Source organism: Scyliorhinus torazame, chromosome 22 (assembly GCF_047496885.1).
Source record: "Scyliorhinus torazame isolate Kashiwa2021f chromosome 22, sScyTor2.1, whole genome shotgun sequence".
NCBI classification, from domain to species: domain Eukaryota; kingdom Metazoa; phylum Chordata; class Chondrichthyes; order Carcharhiniformes; family Scyliorhinidae; genus Scyliorhinus; species Scyliorhinus torazame.
In genome coordinates this window covers 41894032-41914152 of record NC_092728.1, presented here as the reverse complement: position 1 = coordinate 41914152, position 20121 = coordinate 41894032, and the positions used below count along the sequence as shown (strand labels likewise).

Sequence of the window (20121 nt, the reverse complement as noted above, 5' to 3'; positions counted from 1 at the left end):
GACCCAAGCCGGAATCGAACCTGGGACCCTGGAGCTGTGAAACAACTGTGCTAACCACTATGCTACCCTGCTGCCCCCTGTGCTGCCTTAAGTGAGTCCACCGCCCGGGCCAGGTCCTCCGCACTTGCCTTCCGCTGTTGGGTGAACGTCTCATTCAGGAAGCTCACCAACTGGTCCATCGACCACTGAGCCGGCAGGGTCAGACCCTGCACATCCGCCACCTCTGCGTGCGTTGTCCGCACCTCACTTGCTTCAACGAACTGGCTCGCTTTTTTCCGGTCACTTCTGGGCTGCAGCTCCATAAATAGGAGTCACTCTCTTCTGCTCTCACTTCTGCACCTTTTTCCTACAAAATTCCTGCAACAAACTGTCGTAAAGGCCACAAAAAGACCACCGTGGGCGGGAGCTGCCAAATATGCGACCACTCACTCCATGTCGCCACCGGAAGTCAGCGTGCTGATTCCACATAGACAGTGACCCAAGGGCAGAATCAAATCAGGGTCCCTGGCACTGTGAGGCAGCAGTGCCAACCACTGTGCCACCGTGCCGCCCACGCAGAAGAGGTTTACAAGGATGGTTCCAGGGATGAGAAATTTCAGTTATGAGGATAGATTGGAGAGGATGGAACTGTTTTCCTTGGATCGAAGAAGGCTAAGATGGGATTTGATAGAAATGTTCAAAAGCATGAAGGAGCTGGACAGAATAGATTAGGGAAAAACTGTTCGTGCTCACGAACACGAAGGCAGAGGTTTGAAGTAATTTGCAAAAGAAGCAAAAGTGAATTGAGAAAAAAACATTTTCAGGGAGCGGATGGTTAAGTTCTGGAATACATTGCTGAGTGTGGTGGAGGCAGGTTCAGTCGAGGCAGTCCAAAGGGAATGAGACAGTTTTCTGAAAAGGAAGAATGTGCAGGGTTATGGGGAGAAGGCGAGGACATGGAACCAGATGAGTTGCTCATTCGGAGAACCGGTGCAAACACGATGGACCGAATGGCCTCTGTCTGTTCAGTGATTCTATAGGACAATGTAGAGGGAGCTTGGCTGTGTATGGGTGTGTGTGTGGGTGAGAAAAAGTATGAGAGTAAGGGACTGTCCATTTAAGACAGAGATGAGGAGGAATTTCTTGTCTCTGAGGGTAGTGAATCTGTGAAATTCTTTACAACAAAGGGTTGTAGAGACTGGGGTCGTTGAGTGTGTACAAGGCTGAGATAGACAGATTTTTAATTAGTAAGGGAATCGAGAGTGAGGGGGATAAGGCGGGAAAGTGGTGTCGAGGACAATATCAGATCAGTCATGATCTCATTGAATGGCAGAGCAGACTCGATGGGCAGAATGGCCTCCTTCTGCTCCTACGTTTTCTGGTCTTATGGATCGTTTAATTCAACAGCAATTTTGTGCTGGATTGGGAATACATTGATTGAGGGCACGGGGCAATAAATTAAAGCTAGTGATTTGCTCACAGTTGGTCTCAAACTGCTGTGTTTTCTCTGACAGGATGAGAGGGGGTCTGGAGCAGACTCGGAGGATAATCCAGCCATCCTGGCCATTAAAAAGCTGCAAAAGACGTTCCCAACATTACTAATTGCCTGCGATGTCTGCCTCTGCCCATACACTTCCCATGGGCACTGTGGTAAGCAAACATGGAGGGTTAAAACTGTTGGTAGCGCTGACCGCCCCCCCTCCTACATCTCATCTCAAATTTATAAAATGGGATATGTTTCAAGTGTCCAGAGACAGAAGGTTGGATGAGAGGGTGAGGGGGTGGGTGGTGAGGGGATTTATTACCCATCCCTAATTGCCCATGAGAGGGTTGTGGTGAGCTGCCTCTTGAACTGCTGCGCTCCCTGAGGAGTAGATACACCCAGAGTGCTGTTTGGGAGGGAATTTCAGGATTTTGACCCAGCTACAGTGAAGGAATGGCCGATATGTTTCCAAGTCAGGATGGTTGGCTTGGAGGGGAATATGAAGCTGGTGGTGTTTCTATGCACCATTGTCCTCCTCGGTGGTAAAGGTTGGAGATGAGCATGGGTCAGAGAGTGGCTGCAATTGTACAGGGTTGTGGAGTGGCTGTGTGGCCTGAAAGTTTCCCTGTGAAACTGAGAGGAGCGACTCCTGCGCCTTCTGCTCTTTAATGAAGCCTCAGATTAAATTGTAAACTCTGCCTGACTAGGCCTCTGTGGACCCCTGATCTAGTCACAGCAGGCGTCGGCTGATGAAAGCAGAAACTGGCCACCATGGGACACAGGCAGCTAATGGGCACTGGACCTGGGGGTCACAGCAGGTAATGGGCACGACCTGGGGTAACAACAGGTAATGGGCACTGGACCTGGGGGGTAACAACAGGTAATGGGCACTGGACCTGGGGTAACAACAGGAAATGGGCACTGGACCTGGGGTAACAACAGGTAATGGGCACTGGACCTGGGGTAACAACAGGAAATGGGCACTGGACCTGGGGGTAACAACAGGTAATGGACACTGGACCTGGGGTAACAACAGGTAATGGGCACTGGACCTGGGGTAACAACAGGTAATGAGCACTGGACCTGGGGTAACAACAGGTAATGGGCACTGGACCTGGGGTAACAACAGGAAATGGGCACTGGACCTGGGGTAACAACAGGTAATGGGCACTGGACCTGGGGGTAACAACAGGTAATGGGCACTGGACCTGGGGTAACAACAGGTAATGGGCACTGGACCTGGGGTAACAACAGGAAATGGGCACTGGACCTGGGGGTAACAACAGGAAATGGGCACTGGACCTGGGGTAACAACAGGTAATGGGCACTGGACCTGGGGTAACAACAGGTAATGGGCACTGGACCTGGGGTAACAACAGGAAATGGGCACTGGACCTGGGGTAACAACAGGAAATGGGCACTGGACCTGGGGTAACAGGAAATGGGCACTGGACCTGGGGTAACAACAGGTAATGGGCACTGGACCTGGGGTAACAACAGGTAATGGGCACTGGACCTGGGGTAACAACAGGAAATGGGCACTGAACCTGGGGGTAACAACAGGAAATGGACACTGGACCTGGGGTAACAACAGGAAATGGGCACTGGACCTGGGGTAACAGGTAATGGGCTCTGGACCTGGGGTAACAACAGGTAATGGGCACTGGACCTGGGGTAACAGGTAATGGGCACTGGACCTGGGGTAACAACAGGTAATGGGCACTGGACCTGGGGGTAACAACAGGTAAATGGGCACTGGACCTGGGGTAACAACAGGTAAATGGGCACTGGACTTGGGGGTAATATCTGTATGTTTTTATCTAGGAATACTGCGGGAGGATGGGACAGTCAACATTGAAGCAAGCTGCCAGAGGCTGATGGAGGTGGCGCTGGCCTATGCCAAGGCAGGTGAGTGCAGAAACTGGGAGCAGCTAGCTCACCATAAGCTATAGAATCAATGAATTATAGAATTTACAGTGCAGAAGGAGGCCATTCGGCCTATTGAGTCTGCACCGGCCCTTGGAAAGAGCACCCTACTTAAGCCCACACCTCCACCCTATCCCTGCAACCCAGTAACCCCACCTACCTTTTTGCACACTAAGGACAATTTAGCATGAACAATCCACCTAACCTGCACATCTTTGGACTGTGGGAGGAAACCGGAGCAACCGGAGGAAACCCACGCAGACACTGGGAGAACGTGCAGACTCCGCATAGACAGTGACCCAAGCCGGGAATCGAACCTGGGACCCTGGAGCTGTGAAGCAACAGTGCTAAGCATTATGCTGCCTTACTTTTATAAGAAGGCTAAGTTTGGAGTATGGAGTAAATTATCCCGCACTGGGCCTACGGGGTAGGAATGCTTGCCTTCCCTGTGCTCCTTGCGGAGTACGAGCTCCCCTGCTAGGGGTGGGGTATCTCAATGACCTAGAGTATATAAGGTTGGTCAGCAAGGCACCGACCAGAGGGGAACCCGGTGTGGGTTACTGGGGAGTGTAGATATAATGTTTGTAAATAAAACTTGTTCTTACTTTCACTCGGTTTGGACTCCTGCGTCCTTATTAAATGGGGAAATCAGGAAATCCCTCCTCTACCACACAGATGTTAATCTATTCACAACCAAAATAAAAACAATCACTCAAATACAATGTGATCAAACACGACCCTTCATCTCTGTCTGCTGGACATGAAGTGGGCCAAGCGCATGGGGGGGTGAAAGTTCAGTCTGTCTGCGTTTGTAAGGAGCCAGTGGCTGGCATGGGGAATGGAATTGGCAGGGCAGCCATCAGAGAGTGAATGAGGCTCATGTTGAGTTGGTTCAAAAGGGGATTCTACCCGAGTCTAGTCAGTCATTTACTTTGTGCTGGATACTGACAACGATGCAAAACCAGAAAAACACAACCAGTTGCCCAAACGCTGACTTCAACCACATCAAAATTCCCAACTGAACGATATTAAACATGGTCCCATTGTGGAATGTTCAGCCTATCTGCCTGCTGCCAGACCTCAGCATAGTGGAGAGCTCTGTGTCTGATTCTAATGCACAGGTACAGCACAAGACTGAAGGGAGTTCTGACCCTCCTGAATGTCTCACGTTGTTTTTGCTGTTTGTGGCTGGTGTAATTCCCGGATGAGGAATTATTTGATTCACCGCATCAATATGCATCGAAAGCCAACAAGCGGACAATGCCACATTAGATTTAGTGCTGACTAACAAGCCAGATTTAGTTAGCAGCCTAACAATGTGTGAACGTTTATCTAACAATGAGCATAATCGTCATCAGTCCCTCAAAACTAGGATGATGTCTGCCAGGCTTCATGACATGATTAGATTCAGTGTGTACTTGAAAGAGATAAAACTGAAAAAAATGACCAAGGTTCTAGATTTCGGTAAGTCTGATATCAATGCAGTGAGACAGAGACTATCCACAGTAAACTGAGAAAGAAACAGAGAATAGCAGAGGGTGACAAAGGAGATAGCAAGGGCTACAAAATAGGGCCATGTAAAGAAACTTGCACAGGATATCAAACTCAACATAATATTTTCACAATCACATGAGGAAAAGTGTTCAGGAATAATGTGGGCCTCTTGAAATCTGATAGCTGAGACATTGTCCATGAAAATAAGGAAATGGCCGACTGACTGAATGATTAATTAGCGTCAGTATTTGCAGTAGAGGGAGACATCAGCATGTCAGACGTCCCAAGGAAACAAATATCGGGGACAGGGACTCACCAAAACCGATCAGTAAAATTACAGTAACAAGGGAATAAAAGCTTTGAAAGAATGATAGGTTCCAAGGTTCCAAGGACCACACGGACCGGAATTGTTCCAACTCTCTGGGGGCGCACTTCTAGGCCGATGGGGGTGGAGGTTGACTGAAAATTGGGACTTATGCCAGTGGGACCATTCCTACCCCTGTATCCCTGTTGGAATTTTACCAGAAGCAGGGCAGGTGCCAGGAGGCTCACACACTGGTGGGACAATTGAGGCGGTTTGATTGGTCAACAGCTTCTGGTGGTGGGAACTCCACTCCAGTGGGGTAATTTTGCCCAGATTATTGTTTCTCAAAGCTTTCCCAGTGAGGTTAAACTGACTGGCCAGTAGTTTCATTCTGACAACCTTCTTGAAGGATTCCAACCTCCAAACCTCTGGCACTGAATGGCCTCCTGCATTGTGGGGATTCTATGGACCCGGCCTCCACTGCTTTCTGGGAAAGGGAATTCCACAGATTCCCCATCCTGAGAGAAATAAAAAATCACATCTCAAACAAAGGGAAAGGATTTTGTAGTTAAACGACTGAAGGAACTTAAAGCTACTGAGAGACTTTACATGTTCACATGACCACAGGCTAAACATCCCATTTCTGTATGGACATTGATTAACTTCACGTCCCTTCACCTGTGTTACAATCTAGCCCAGGCAAGCAGAGGCCAGGGTCTCCCCTCTCTAATGAAGACTGGACATCACAAGTGTCTTTAGACCGCATCATTTGACAAAAGGTGAAGTCACACGGGATCAGGGGTGAGCTGGCAAGGTGGATACAGAACTGGCTAGGTCATAGAAGACAGAGAGTAGCAATGGAAGGGTGCTTTTCTAATTGGAGGGCTGTGACTAGTGGTGTTCCGCAAGGATCAGTGCTGGGACCTTTGCTGTTCGTAGTCTATATAAATGATTTGGAGGAAAATATAACTGGTCTGATTAGTAAGTTTGCAGACGACACAAAGGTTGGTGGAATTGCGGATAGCGATGAGGACTGTCAGAGGAGACAGCAGGATTTAGATCGTTTGGAGAGTTGGGCGGAGAGATGGCAGATGGAGTTTAATCCAGACAAATGTGAGGTAATGCATTTTGGAAGGTCTAATGCTGGTAGGGAATATACAGTGAATGGTAGAACCCTCAAGAGGATTGAAAGTCAGAGAGATCTAGGTGTACAGGTCCACAGGTCACTGAAAGGGGCAACACAGGTGGAGAAGGTAGTCAAGAAGGCATACGGCATGCTTTCCCTCATTGGCCGGTGCACTGAGTATAAGAATTGGCAAGTCATGTTGCAGCTGTATAAGACCTTAGTTAGGCCACACTTGGAGTATCGTGTTCAATTCTGGTCGCCTCACTACCAGAAGGATGTGGAGGCTTTAGAGAGGGTGCAGAAGAGATTTACCAGGATGTTGCCTGGTATGGAGGGCCTTAGCTATGAGGAGAGGTTGAATAAACTCGGTTTGTTCTCACTGAAACAACGGAGGTTGAGGGGTGGCTAGATAGAGGTATACAAAATTATGAGGGGCATAGACAGAGTGGATACTCCGAGACTTTTCCTCAGAGTAGAGGGGTCAATTACTAGGGGGCCTAGGTTTAAAGGTGCAAAGGGCAAGGTTTAGAGGAGATGTACGAGACAAGTTTTTTTTTTACACGGAGGGTAGTGGGTGCCTGGAACTCGCTGCCGGAGGAGGTGGTGGAAGCAGGGACGATAGTGACATTTAAGGGGCATCTGGACAAATACATGAATAGGATGGGAATAGAGGGATATGGACCCAGAAAGTGTGGAAGATTTTAGTTTAGACGGGCAGCATGGTCGGCACGGGCTTGGAGGGCCAAAGGGCCTGTTCCTGTGCTGTACATTTCTTTGTTCTTTGTACCTTGGAACTGAGCTGGACTCCTGTAGGGAGGAGGGATTGAGGTTGAATTCTGCGAACAAAATGCACTGGAAACCAGGCAAGGATCTTTCCCAGATGGCTAAAGGTCATCAATGTAATGAGATTGGATGGATCTCAATGGAAATAAATCTGTTGCCCAAATTCCTGTCGTTCACAATGAGCACCAAGTAAACTCAACTTGTGTCTCATTGGACAAAGAAGCCCAGTTGTTGAAACATTTTAATTCGATTGTCTGAACTCGGATGAAGATCTAATCCTCCAATTGTCTACGCATTCCTTTCTGACTGCCCAAGGCAGCCTCGATATCTCTGTTTTTTTTTAAACAGTTATGCTAAGGATGGATAAGTCTCTCTTTGAGTCTACCCTCCGATGGGAACGTTCCTCATTGCGTGTGACTAAGAATTTACATTTGTTTTTGTTTCAGGATGTCATATTGTGGCTCCCTCAGATATGATGGATGGCAGAGTAAGATCCATAAAACAGGCTCTCGTCTCCAATGAACTGGGAAACAAGGTAAGACTGTACTCAGCAACGAGCACTGGAGTAAGATCTACGCGTGTGTACACATTTCTCCTGAGATTTCTCTCCTGGCGAGTTGCAGGTTCCAAACATGATTCAGGTCTGTCCATCTGCACTGTTGTTTCTTCAATGTCCTTTTTTTAGAAAACATATTTTTAATCGGCATTTTGCACTTAATGTCCAAACTTTGCAGAACAATAAAGAAACAACAAGAATAATCAACACAGGGACAACATCAACACAGGCTGCCCCAGTGTCTGTGACTGGTCCCAATTCTATCTTTTCACTCCTCGATTTACATTAGTGGGTACCTTATAGTTTTTTTTTAAACAGGTGTTCTTATCGGGACTCTTAACATTTAGTGATACGAGCTACACACAACTTTACATATGTATTTACATTTATTGCCGGGGTCTTTTCATCGTTCGTAATCTATAATTAGTAAAATTTTGTTTTGATGGGGAGGGAAATCCTGTTACCCTCTTGGGTTTTCGGGGACTTCAGGCAAGTCTGAACCCCGGTGTATGATATGTTATGTTGTATGTGTAACATAAGCGGCTTCCTTGTGTGCACTTGACAAAGGAAGGCTCAGACGTGGAGATAACTTCAACACGTTTATGAAACTATTTACACTTCTATTACTCGGGTTCGACACTACTGCTAATCCTACTATAGCTACCCAGACTGACTAACCAGTTGCTGCAATCCACGTGGTGGGTGTAATATTGAATCAACCCTGTGTCTGTACTCACTGACTGTCTCCACTGGAAAGAGGCAGATCATGTGTGTGGTGTCCTTTATATATGGGTTGGTGTAATGCCCCCCTGTGGTCCTGTCACCTCCTTGTGTATCGTGAATGTCTATTGGTCATGTCCTATCTACTTGATCGATTGGTTGAGTGTTTGTGTGTGATGTCTTTGGTGCTCCCTCTAGTGTCTAGCTAGCCTACATGCATTTACATTGATGCACATCACCCCTTTTTTATATGTTACATATTTTCTGCACACTGAGAAAATTGAACAAAGAACAGGTAGAATATACAAGTCATGGGAACAGTGATTAAACAACAAGTCCAAATCATTTGTGTGAGTCCAAAAACCATCAATCATCATGGTCAAATGTCTCTCTTGGTTATGAACAACATCAACGTTCCTGTGCCACAGGAACCAAGAAGTGGTCAAATCACTTTGCTGTCTGATTTGGAGTCCCTTTCTTTTTTCGATGTTTGTGATGTTGCTGTCGGATGGCACCTTGTCGCTGATAAGGTGTTGACGTTGAAGAGGTACCATCAACAGCATTAATTCGAGATCATGGATGTGCCATATGTTGAAGTTGGATAAGACTGTACATACTGGTTCTGACCACGTGCTGTGCAGGAAGGTTGATCCTGCTGAGAAGTGTTGAAGCGGAAACAGAATTGCTGCTCGCATAAGTACTTGATGATGGTGTGAAACTAGAACCTTGCATCTGATAGGAATATGCTGTCTGGCCAGGCTGGGGTGCAGCAAATCCTGGGCTGTAACTAAGGCATCCAGTCTGTAGTGCAGATTGCACTTGCGGTAGTCCTCCTTCGGTCTTGATTCCATTAGTGGGCAATCCGTAGTGCTGGCCTGTTTGAGAACATGCTGCATAGACTGCTGGCTGCTGCATTCCTGAATACTGGGTTTGTCCAGCATGAGCTGTCATTGGCTGCACTGCTGGTGCGGAAAAAATGTGTGGATATAGCTGTGGTGAATATTGGTGTATTCCTCTTGGACTGTAGCCGCTGCTTGTTAGTACTGACCCAGTGTAATTGTTAAGTGATCCATCTCCTGTCGTTGTGGCATCTGCTGTCACCCTGAGCGTGCCATCACTGAGGTTGCGGCACTCCCTGTCTGGAGTAAAGTCCGGCTTACGTGAATCAGAGTCGGCGTTTGGTTGCTCCCCATCTGGAGTCTGGTCTGTTTTAACTGAGTCAGTGTTGTTTTGTTGATGCTCCCCGTCTGGAGTCTTAGCAGGTTCACTGGAGTCAGCTGAGATTTCTTGAAGCTGCACGTCTGGAGTCGGAACATGCAGGAATGCATTGACTTGTGGAGAGGTTCGATCGAATGAGTGTGGAAGTATCATGGTGTCACCAGAGTCACCAGTGGTCTCACAGTGATCATCGAGTGCCTCTGTACACACTAACTGAGGTCTGTCACTTTGCACATCTTGCATGGGAAGTGGGATGCTGTCGTCACTCGTCTCACATGCCGTGGGTAGAGCTTCAATAGCTGCTTGTTGTTCACTTGGGCTGGGTATACTGTCAGAGTCTTCATCTGGTGGCGCAAACAATGTGGGTGGACTGTCATTGTCGTGCTGTGTCCTTCATTTGGGCTTGGACTGTCATCGTCGCTTTGTTCTTCACTGTAGCATGATAGACCGTCATGGTCGTCCTGCTGTGCACTGGAGCATGGTAGGCTGTTATAGTCTTCTTATTGTTTCCTTGAGCATGGCAGACTTGTATCGTCTGCTGCTAGTTGGTCGGAGGAGGTTGCTAGATCCTCATGGTCTTGTTCCTGCAAGGACTGCGCGTCGGAGTCTTGCGTTGCTTCTACCGTGGAGGCTGTCCACGAGCTCGCTGCAGAGGCTTGTGACACCTGAGTCACTTGTGTGTGCAAGGACAGCGGAGTGGTGTCTTGCGTTTCTTCTATCGTGGAGTCTGTCCACGAGCTCGCTGTGGAGGCTTGTGACACTGGAGTCACTTCTTGTTCATGCAAGGACTGCGGTGTGGAGTCTTGCATGTCTTCTTTCGTAGAGCCAGGAACCCTGAGCGGTGCGTGGACCACGCTCTGTGTGGCAGCAGGCTGCTCTCTGTGGGCTTGTACCGCTCTCTGTCTCTTGGTTTCAGGCCGCAGCATAATCCTGCACTCACGAGTTGGGATGTCATATCTGCTGGGCTGAAGATCCTCAAATCCGAAGAAAAAATCCGCGTCTGCGCCGGATTCAATACGGGGGTCGCCAATGTGCAACACATCTAGTTGCGGTTCGGATTTGGTACTGGGGTAGCCTCACAAGGTGAAAGGTTCGTCCGAGTCGTAGTCTTCTAAGACCACATCATTACTGTTTGCGTCCGAGCTGGCATAGGGCTCGCGAGGTCCAGAGAAAATGTGAAGGTCGGTATCGAAGAATTCAAGGTCGGAATCGTCGGTTTGGGCGTAGGCAACTGCTTGTTGCAGGGTTCTTCGGAGGTTAATTCCATTCCCTGGTTCAATTTGACGCATTGTGCTGTCGCTCCAGGTGAAGGAAGGTTTTATGGCTTTAAAAGATTTTTTCTTTGATTTGGGACGTTTCCCCTTTAAATGGGCGCGGTCCGGGGCCTCTGACTTCATGACGCATGTGACGTAGCGCGTAGGAAGCGATTGCTCATGCGCAGATAGCGGTTCCTTTACCGATGGCCGTTTTCGTGATTGCGCATGCGCGGCGTCTTGCGCATGCTCAAACGGACCTTCCCGTTCTGCGAGCTTCTTGCGCAACTCTGCAAGTGCAGACCCTTTAGAAAGATGGCCGCTGATCAAAACTGCATAGCTTTGCATGGTAAAACCTCACCCCACTTTTGTACAGTGCGGAGTTGGCACCATTGAATTCTACCCGGTGCTTGACCAGGTTGACACCAATGTCCTTCCCACTTACACCCCCTCGCACTCCTCAGAATCTGGTCTTTGTCCTGACACCTGTGGAGCTGCACGATTATCGCCCGCGGTGGTTCCTCAGCACTGGGCCACTGCTGAGGTGACCTGCGGGCGCGGTTCACTTCCCGCACTTGACAAAGCCATCCTCGCTGATCAGCTTCCCGAGTATCTCGGTTGTGTGCCCTGTGGGGTTTCTCTCCTCCATTCCCACCGTCAGCCCCACGATCAGATTCTGCCGACCTGATATGTTCTCCTGGTCATCGCTTTTGTCCTTCAGATCCTTCTGGGTTCTGGCCAGGCTCGCTAACTTCGCGTTGAGTTCCGGGATCCGGTGCCCTTGGTTTCCATAACCTTTGATCTGTGGCAACTTTTTCGAGTTCCGGTGTTGTATTTTCATGAACCTCGAGCCTCTGCTCCATATTGCCCATTGCCTTCTTTATAGGGGCGTAGCAGCTTCCACTGCCCCCTCACCGGCTGGCAGGAGGTCTTTTCTCATCTCCTCCCTGTGTCTCTGGAACTGGGAGATGATGAAACTTGTCAACTTGTCCCTCAGCGCCTGGGTCTGCGCTGGGAGATCTGCGGGGTCAACCCTCGCCGGTTCTGGGCCTTCCCGTGTGGTTCCCTGCTCGGGGCTGAGGTTTCCCTCCCCTCGTCTCTACTGGCTTTTCGGCTGTGCGGTTCTTTCCCATACTGCTTGTAAATCTGGTCGATGCGGGGTTACAGCGAGGGATTATTGATACCTTTGGTGCCTGTTTGTTGGGTTAAAAGGCCGCAGTCATAAGTTCTTAGACGAGAGCCACCTTTCATGTGACCACTCAGCTCAAGGCTGCCACCGGAAGTCGTTGTCTCCTCTCCTGAGCACAATACGTTTTACTGAGGTAGATTCACTGTGTGATAAATGTCCGAATTTCAGATATGTTGTATTATATGTATTTAGTGCAGTAAGGGTCAAAAGTCTGGGTTAGTGTGTGACTGCTGCAGTCGAGTGTTTAAAAGTTCTGGTTTGAAAGACAGCCAGGCTTTGTGATTACAAAAGGGATAGTTAAAGCATAATTAAAGTTAGGCTAATGGAATTTTGTTCATGTAAAGAAGGTACCCTGGGGAGTAGATAATTAGAGATATTGTGTTTAGCTTTAGTAAGATGATGTAATTAATGGGAGGAGCCAGGGGCTGAGGCGGTCAAGTGCTGAGTTTCAGTTCAGTTTTGATTGGGGACGTGAACAGGCAAGCAGCTTTTTGCCAAATGCTGGGAAGTTAAACCGTAGTTTGACACAGGCAAGAATTTGCAAGCTGGTTCCTGAAGGATCTCTCTCTCTCAAAGCAGTTTATCCAAGACATCTGTTTACAGCAAGTATTCCCGGTTTGGCTAACTGTATTTAAAAGTGGATTCTGAGCCGAGATGGGTTTTGCTTGAGTGGCGATAAAAGATAGGTGTGTTTCATTTCACTATTAAGCATTGTTTAACTGGTAATTGTAAACTATTTTCTTGTTAATGCTAGAGTAACACTGTGTTAGTGATGAAGTTTGTTTTAATGTACCATATCCCTTTGTGTGTGTGTGTGGAATCACTCCTGGAGCGAGGTATCCTTTCCTCACTGTCTTACAAGTGAAATAAAATATTGGGGTTTCTGTCTGGTATCCTAGCAACTGGTGCACCTGATCTGGGATTGTAATAAAATAGCCCTCCAGTATGTCAGAAAGTAATCATGGATTCTCAAACAAACAGTTTGGCAATGATATTCGGATGAATCTGACTAACCATTGTTCACATCTGGGCATGTTCCTGCAATATCCGATTCGCTGAGAGATGGAAATTCTGGCTAACGTGTCCTATTCCGAACACTGAACCGAGTGTTAATGCCCCAATGCGCCCCCAGCTGAGAACACAGCTCAGCACAGACCCAGGCTCGAACCCCCAGCCTTCTGGTTTGTGTCAGATTTAGTACACTGATCAAGACATGTCAATAATGATCTTTATTAGTGTCACAAGTAAGCTTACATTAACACTGCAATGAAGCCACTGTGAAAATCCATTAGTCGCCACATTCCGGCGCCTGTTCGGCGACACTGAGGGAGAATTCAGAATGTCCAATTCACTTAACAAGCATGTCTTTCGGAACTTGTGGGAGGAAACCGGAGCGCCCGGAGGAATCCCACGCAGCACAGGGAGAATGTGCAGACTCCGCACAGACAGTGACCTATGCCGGGACCCTGGTGCTGTGAAGGAACAGTGCTAATCACTGTGCTACCATATGCCCATAATGAGGGTGGGAACGAGGGGGGGGGGGGGGGGGGGTTCAGTCGAGAAGGGGTGTCAGGGTTTCTCAGCTGTGTGAATGCGGATGGACCTTTAACCCTGTTGTTTAATGTGTTGCCCCTGTAGGTTGCATTGCTGAGCTACAGCGCAAAGTTTGCTTCCTGTTTCTACGGACCTTTCCGGTGAGTTTCAGCATGTTAAATCTCAGTGTGGTTTACTGCAGGCTGATGTGGATCTGTGCGCTGCAGTGTGGGTCTGTGTAGGCCTGTGTGCTGCAATGCGGGTCTGCGTAGTATTGTGTGCTGCAGTGCAGGACGGCGTAGGTCTGTGCACTGCAATGCGGGTCTGCGTAGGCCTGTGCGCTGCCGTGTGGATCTGCACAGGTCTGTATTGCAATGTGGGTCTGGGAGAGTGGGTGCTGCAGGGGAGGGTCAGGGTGCTGCGAGGTGTTATACGTTTTAGTTATCGTTGGATGAAGAGTCAAAAGTCCTGGTCCTTTTCACCAAACACCATTTATTTCACTTCCACAGCCTCTGCACAAAAATCTAACAACACACCACCTGACAAGGGCCACCTGACCTGAATCCTCTTTACATATCAGTGTCAGTCTTTGGATACTTAACATAAATGGGACAACTAATTGCAATGTCTCTTAATGCAATCCTTAACTCTTAACCCATTACTTAACAGTCTCCCCTTCCTTGGAGAAAAAAATAATTAGGTGAAAACAAAATTTAAAGAAACTCAAAAACACACACGCAATTTCCTCCCTTTTTTTTTTCAAATTTTTTTTTTTTGGAAGAAAGAAAAACAAGTCACAGAAACAGGCGCCCTTCATTAACAATATCCAAAAGTTACATTTCTGTCAATATCTGAGATATATAAAAGGTCATATCCACCGCCTCGACAAAGCTTAACGTCTCAGCAGCCAAAGTGCTTTCGACCACTTTCCTTATTTTCTTTGTTTCCCACACAAGGAGGACAACATTTACCATTGTTCCCCAAGAGGAAAATTATAAAACCTCCTGTGCTTGATTTGCATAGGACGCATCACTATAAACTATGAATTTCAAGTGCCTAAGGTCACCTAAAACCGGGAACCTCAAAAAACACTCCTGCATTTTTAGTTTGGCCAAATGCTTTATTTGCTCTTATTAGGTCTTCCACTTTGGGATCATTCATTTTTGTACTGAACTCGAAGACATCAAAACTCACGTCCGGTCTAGTCTGTCTACCTAACTAGTTCAGCTTCGCAGTTGCTCTTTTTCTGTCTTTGAAACCATTGCGTCTTTGTGAAACTCGGCCACGACTAATTGCTGTTGGGCTGATGCTTTCCAAATAAGATTGCTGACGTAAAGTTGCCCCTAACTTAGTCTGTCCAATTTCCAGTCCAATATATTTAAATGCACTGGAAGCCTGACTTCCAACCCTGAATTCTTTCCTCAAACCAGAGATTACAAAAGCTTCAAAATCACTAGTCACACCCCACAAAAATTATTTGACATGCATCATAAAGATGCCAGAAAGGTTCCCTTTATAGTGCCAGTAAAACATTACTGGATCTACTTTCAACTGGTAACAGCCTAACTTTAACAAAATTATGGGCAGCACGGTAGCATTGTGGATAGCACAATTGCTTCACAGCTCCAGGGTCCCAGGTTCGATTCCAGCTTGGGTCACTGTCTGTGCGGAGTCTGCACATCCTCCCCGTGTCTGCGTGGGTTTCCTCCGGGTGCTCCGGTTTCCTCCCACAGTCCAAAGATGTGCAGGTTAGGTGGATTGGCCATGATAAATTGCCCTTAGTGTTGGGTGGGGTTACTGGGTTATGGGGATAGGGTGGAGGTGTTGACCTTGGGTAGGGTGCTCTTTCCAAGAGCCGGTGCAGACTCGATGGGCCGAATGGCCTCCTTCTGCACTGTAAATTCTATGAAATCTATGACCTCACCGAAAAATACCAGACTCTAGATGCAACATTTAAACCACATACACATTTGTTCAGCTTCCAGAATACCCCTTCTGTGTTAGCTGCTTCTTTAGGAGATCGGAGAAAAATGTCTCTCTGGAGCTGATGCCCCTGCAAGAAGGCAGCTTTCATATCTATAGATTTGCATTCCCATGCCTTTGTGGCTAAAAGATGATATTTAAAATAACCTTTCCTGCTGTATGTGAATTTACCCTTAAATCCTGATCTTCTAAGCTTTCTTCAAATCCCCTTGCCACGAGCCTGGCCTTTGCCGTTCCATCCGGAAGAACCTTTTCCGTGCAAATCCATCTGTGGGACAGAGCTCTTTGTCCCCTATCTGGTACTTCCGTGTATACCCCAAATTCACTCCAACTATGCAGTTCTTGCTGTTTAGCATCTTTGATAACCTTTCATATAATTTATTGGAAGCCACCAAAATCTCACGTGCATGTGGGCTTCTACTCCGATTAGTATTTGTAGTCTTACTCATGTTCCGAGACCTTGATAAACTACTTCCCCTCTCCTGCCTGGTAACTTGTTCTATACTGCTACTGCTTAATCTTTCCTACCTGCTGTGGGATGTCCTTTCAAAATTCTCGACCTTTTCCTGCGGACCTGTTCACTAACCGATGTACTATCTGAATTGGCACTGCGTTTCTGTGACCTCCATTTTTGAACTTAGTGTTCCCAATCCATTGTCTTGACTCCCTCCGCTGAATGCTGTACATTCAACCAATGTTTATACTTTCCAGTGGCCTTCCCTGCTCTAATAACAGTTGCATCCTTCCATTGACTAGACCCTTCAGGCAAGTATGTCACCTTTGTACCAACTTTTGGTAGTTGTCCTTTCGGAAAAATGGCCGTATCCCAGATCTGAAGGTCCACAGCCTCGTTAAAATCCCTGGCCAAAGGTAGGGTTACTATCGGTCGTGCTGGTGTCCTTCTGTACTTCCTACACACTTCACAGCAATCACTAACCTGTTCTATCAGTTTAGTATAGTCTTCATCCCTTACCCCTGCATCCTTTAATACATTTTTCAGCCTCCGAGGAAATTGCCTATGCAGTTTTAATACAACAAGCTTTTTATCAGCTAAAGTCCCATTTTCAACTGCCATTAACACATCCTTAACCACTCTACTTGAAATATTATTTTTCAGTAATGGAATACAATAGTGTCCCGATTGTGTAAATTGTAAGTCCACCGTCTTTCCAAAAACTGTTGCCTTATCCTGTTCCATATCCAGCGTCATGTGTGCTTTCTTCATCAACTGCTCAGAAGCAAAGGTATTTCACTTGATACAACATCCGTGCTAATGAAATGATTCACTTGTGGAACTTTCAAATTCCTTAACCTTGTTACGATTTTCAGCATTCAAAGAGTCCAGGTAATATTTTAACCAGTCAATTCCACACACAGCGGATGTGCAGCCACTGTCCAATACAGCACAATTGAAGGATTCTGCAACCAACACCCTCATTACCAGCGTAAAACTGCTTGTCAATAGGACAATGCCTTCTTTCTGGTCACTATCTTTTCCCTCTTCTGACTCTTCCGTGTCATGTGTCGCTTCAAACACTCTTATCATAACGAGTTGGACAGTTGAAAGCATAATTGTATTGAGAGTCACATCGAAAACATCGATTTATCAATCCCCATGCATTTCTGGGGTTCATCTTCCTATTGTAGGTTCTAACTGGGTTTCTGTCTTCATAATTTCCTTGTCTCGGTCTCCTAGTCTTGAGCCCTGTTCGTAGCCATACGATTTCACCATCCTGTTAGTAGTGTATTTTCCATAATTCTGACTTATTGCAGGCCGACCTATTTGGGTCATCAGAGCCATCGGAATCGAATGTTTCCCCAGAAACTTTTGTAAAGTTTTTGTCATCTGTTCGAATAAGGCATCCTTATCAGTAAACTGAACTCCTGTCAAAACCAGGAGCCTACCCATGTTGCTCACTCTAGCACAGTCAAGTAATTTAAAGGTCAACACAGACTGGAAATTCCAGATTGTGTTTCTGCAGCCTTTTATATAGTCTTCCATGGAGATATCCTCCATTTTCCAGAACTTATCAAAATCCGACCATGCTTCATACGGACTTAATAAGTCACCTTTCTTATAAATCTTATCTATATAATGTAATAAAGTCTCCAGACCTTCTTCTGAGACTAACTCTTCCAATTCCAGCTCAGAAAGCACTTTGTTTCGGATTTTACTGCCATATGGTAGAGAAAGAGCCAATGCCATACCTTGTTTTCTCTTTCCCAAAGCAGTTACCTTAGTCCACATAACTACTGCACTTCTCCATTGATCGTACGATTCCCCTTCAGAAAATAAGGGAGGATAGTCACATCCAGCCATCTTTATCCTGGGTTCAGCCATGTATCTTTTTTTTTTCCTTCTCACTCACTCCTTCGTTTGATCAGGAAAAGTTGTATCTTTCAAACCTTCACATTTGCACAGCAACCATCCGCTGCTACCATTGTTAGACGTTTTAGTTACCGTTGTATGAAGAGTCAAAAGTCCTGTTCCTTTTCACCAAACATCATTTATTTCACTTCCACTGTCTCTGCTCAAAAATCGAACAACACACCACCTGACACAAGGGCCACCTGAAGCCCCTTTACATATCAGTGTCAATCATTGGATACTTAACATAAATGAGACAACTAATTGCAATGTCTCTTAATGCTTAACTCTTAACCCATTACTTAACACGGTGAGGGTGCTGCAGGGGAGGATCAGGGTGTTGCAGGAGAGGGTGAGTGTGCTGCAGGGGAGGATCAGGGTGCTGCAGGGGAGGATCAGGGTGCTGCAGGGGAGGATCAGGGTGCTGCAGGGGAGGATCAGGGTGCTGCAGGGGAGGATCAAGGTGCTGCAGGGGAGGATCAAGGTGCTGCAGGGGAGGATCAAGGTGCTGCAGGGGAGGATCAGGGTGCTGCAGGGGAGGATCAGGGTGCTGCAGGGGAGGATCAGGGTGCTGCAGGGGAGGATCAGGGTGCTGCAGGGGAGGATCAGGGTGCTGCAGGGGAGGATCAGCGTGCTGCAGGGGAGGATCAGGGTGCTGCGGGGAGGTGGAGGGTGCTGCATGGGAGAATCAGGGTGCTGCAGGGGTGGATCAGGGTGCTGCAGGGGAGGATCAGGGTGCTGCAGGGGAGGATCACGGTGCTGCAGGGGAGGATCAGGGTGCTGCAGGGGAGGATCAGCGTGCTGCAGGGGAGGAACAGGGTGCTGCAGGGGAGGATCGGGATGCTGCAGGGGAGGATCAGGGTGCTGCAGGGGAGGATCAGGGTGCTGCAGGGGAGGATCAGGGTGCTGCAGGGGAGGATCAGGGTGCTGCAGGGGAGGATCAGGGTGCTGCAGGGGAGGAACAGGGTGCTGCAGGGGAGGATCGGGATGCTGCAGGGGTGGATCAGGGTGCTGCAGGGGAGGATCAGGGTGCTGCAGGGGAGGATCAGGGTGCTGCAGGTGAGGATCAGGGTGCTGCAGGGGAGGATCAGAGTGCTGCAGGGGAGGATCAGGGTGCTGCAGGGGAGGATCAGGGTGCTGCAGGTGAGGATCAGGGTGCTGCAGGGGAGGGTCAGGGTGCTGCAGGGGAGGATTAGGGTGCTGCAGGGGAGGATCAGGGTGCTGCAGGGGAGGATCAGGGTGCTGCAGGGGAGGATCAGGGTGCTGCAGGGGAGGATCAGGATGCTGCAGGGGAGGATCCGGGTGCTGCAGGTGAGGATCCGGGTGCTGCAGATGAGGATCAGGGTGCTGCAGGGGAGAGTGATGGTGCTGCGGGGAGGGTCAGGGTGCAGCGAGGTGTTATACGTTTTAGTTATCGTTGGATGAAGAGTCAAAAGCCCTGTTCCTTTTCACCAAACACCATTTATTTCACTTCCACAGCCTCTGCACAAAAATCTAACAACACACCACCTGACACAAGGGCCACCTGAAGCCCCTTTACATATCAGTGTCAATCATTGGATACTTAACATAAATGAGACAACTAATTGCAATGTCTCTTAATGCTGAACTCTTAACCCATTACTTAACACGGTGAGGGTGTTGCAGGGGAGGATCAGGGTGCTGCAGGGGAGGATCAGGGTGCTGCAGGGGAGGATCAGGGTGCAGCAGGGGGGGATCAGGGTGCTGCGGGGAGGGTGACGGTGCTGCGGGGAGGGTGACGGTGCTGCGGTGGGGTCAGTGTGCTGCGGTGGGGGGGAGGGGTCAGTGTGCTGCGGGGGGGGGTCAGTGTGCTGCGGGGGCGGTCAGTGTGCTGCGGTGGGGGGGGGTCAATGTGCTGCGAGGGGGTGGGTCAGTGTGCTGCGGGGGGGCGTCAGTGTGCTGCGGGGGGGGGTCAGTGTGCTGCGGGGGGGGGTCAGTGTGCTGCGGGGGGGTCAGTGTGCTGCGGGGAGGGGGTCAGTGTGCTGTGGGGAGGGGGTCAGTGTGCTGCGGGGGGGGTCAGTGTGCTGCGGGGGGGTCAGTGTGCTGCGGGGGGGTCAGTGTGCTGCGGGGGGGGTCAGTGTGCTGTGGGGGGGTCAGTGTGCTGCGGGGGGGGGCCCGTGTGCTGCAGGGGGGTCAGTGTGCTGCGGGGGGGGTCAGTGTGCTGCGGAGGGGGGTCAGTGTGCTG

The 20121-nt window shown here is 48.5% G+C and overlaps 1 protein-coding gene across 5 annotated transcripts in view; it reads left to right on the top strand.

The window, feature by feature from the left end:
• The window catches only part of alad (aminolevulinate dehydratase), a 134024-nt gene that overhangs the window by 63454 nt on the left and 50449 nt on the right, over positions 1 to 20121 (top strand). For all 5 annotated transcript variants that reach the window (XM_072488107.1, XM_072488106.1, XM_072488109.1 and 2 more), the window contains 4 exons: positions 1494 to 1629; positions 3287 to 3370; positions 7542 to 7630; positions 13670 to 13725. In XM_072488107.1, the coding sequence (XP_072344208.1) occupies positions 1494 to 1629; positions 3287 to 3370; positions 7542 to 7630; positions 13670 to 13725 (365 nt within the window). The remainder of the gene's footprint in view (positions 1 to 1493; positions 1630 to 3286; positions 3371 to 7541; positions 7631 to 13669; positions 13726 to 20121) is intronic.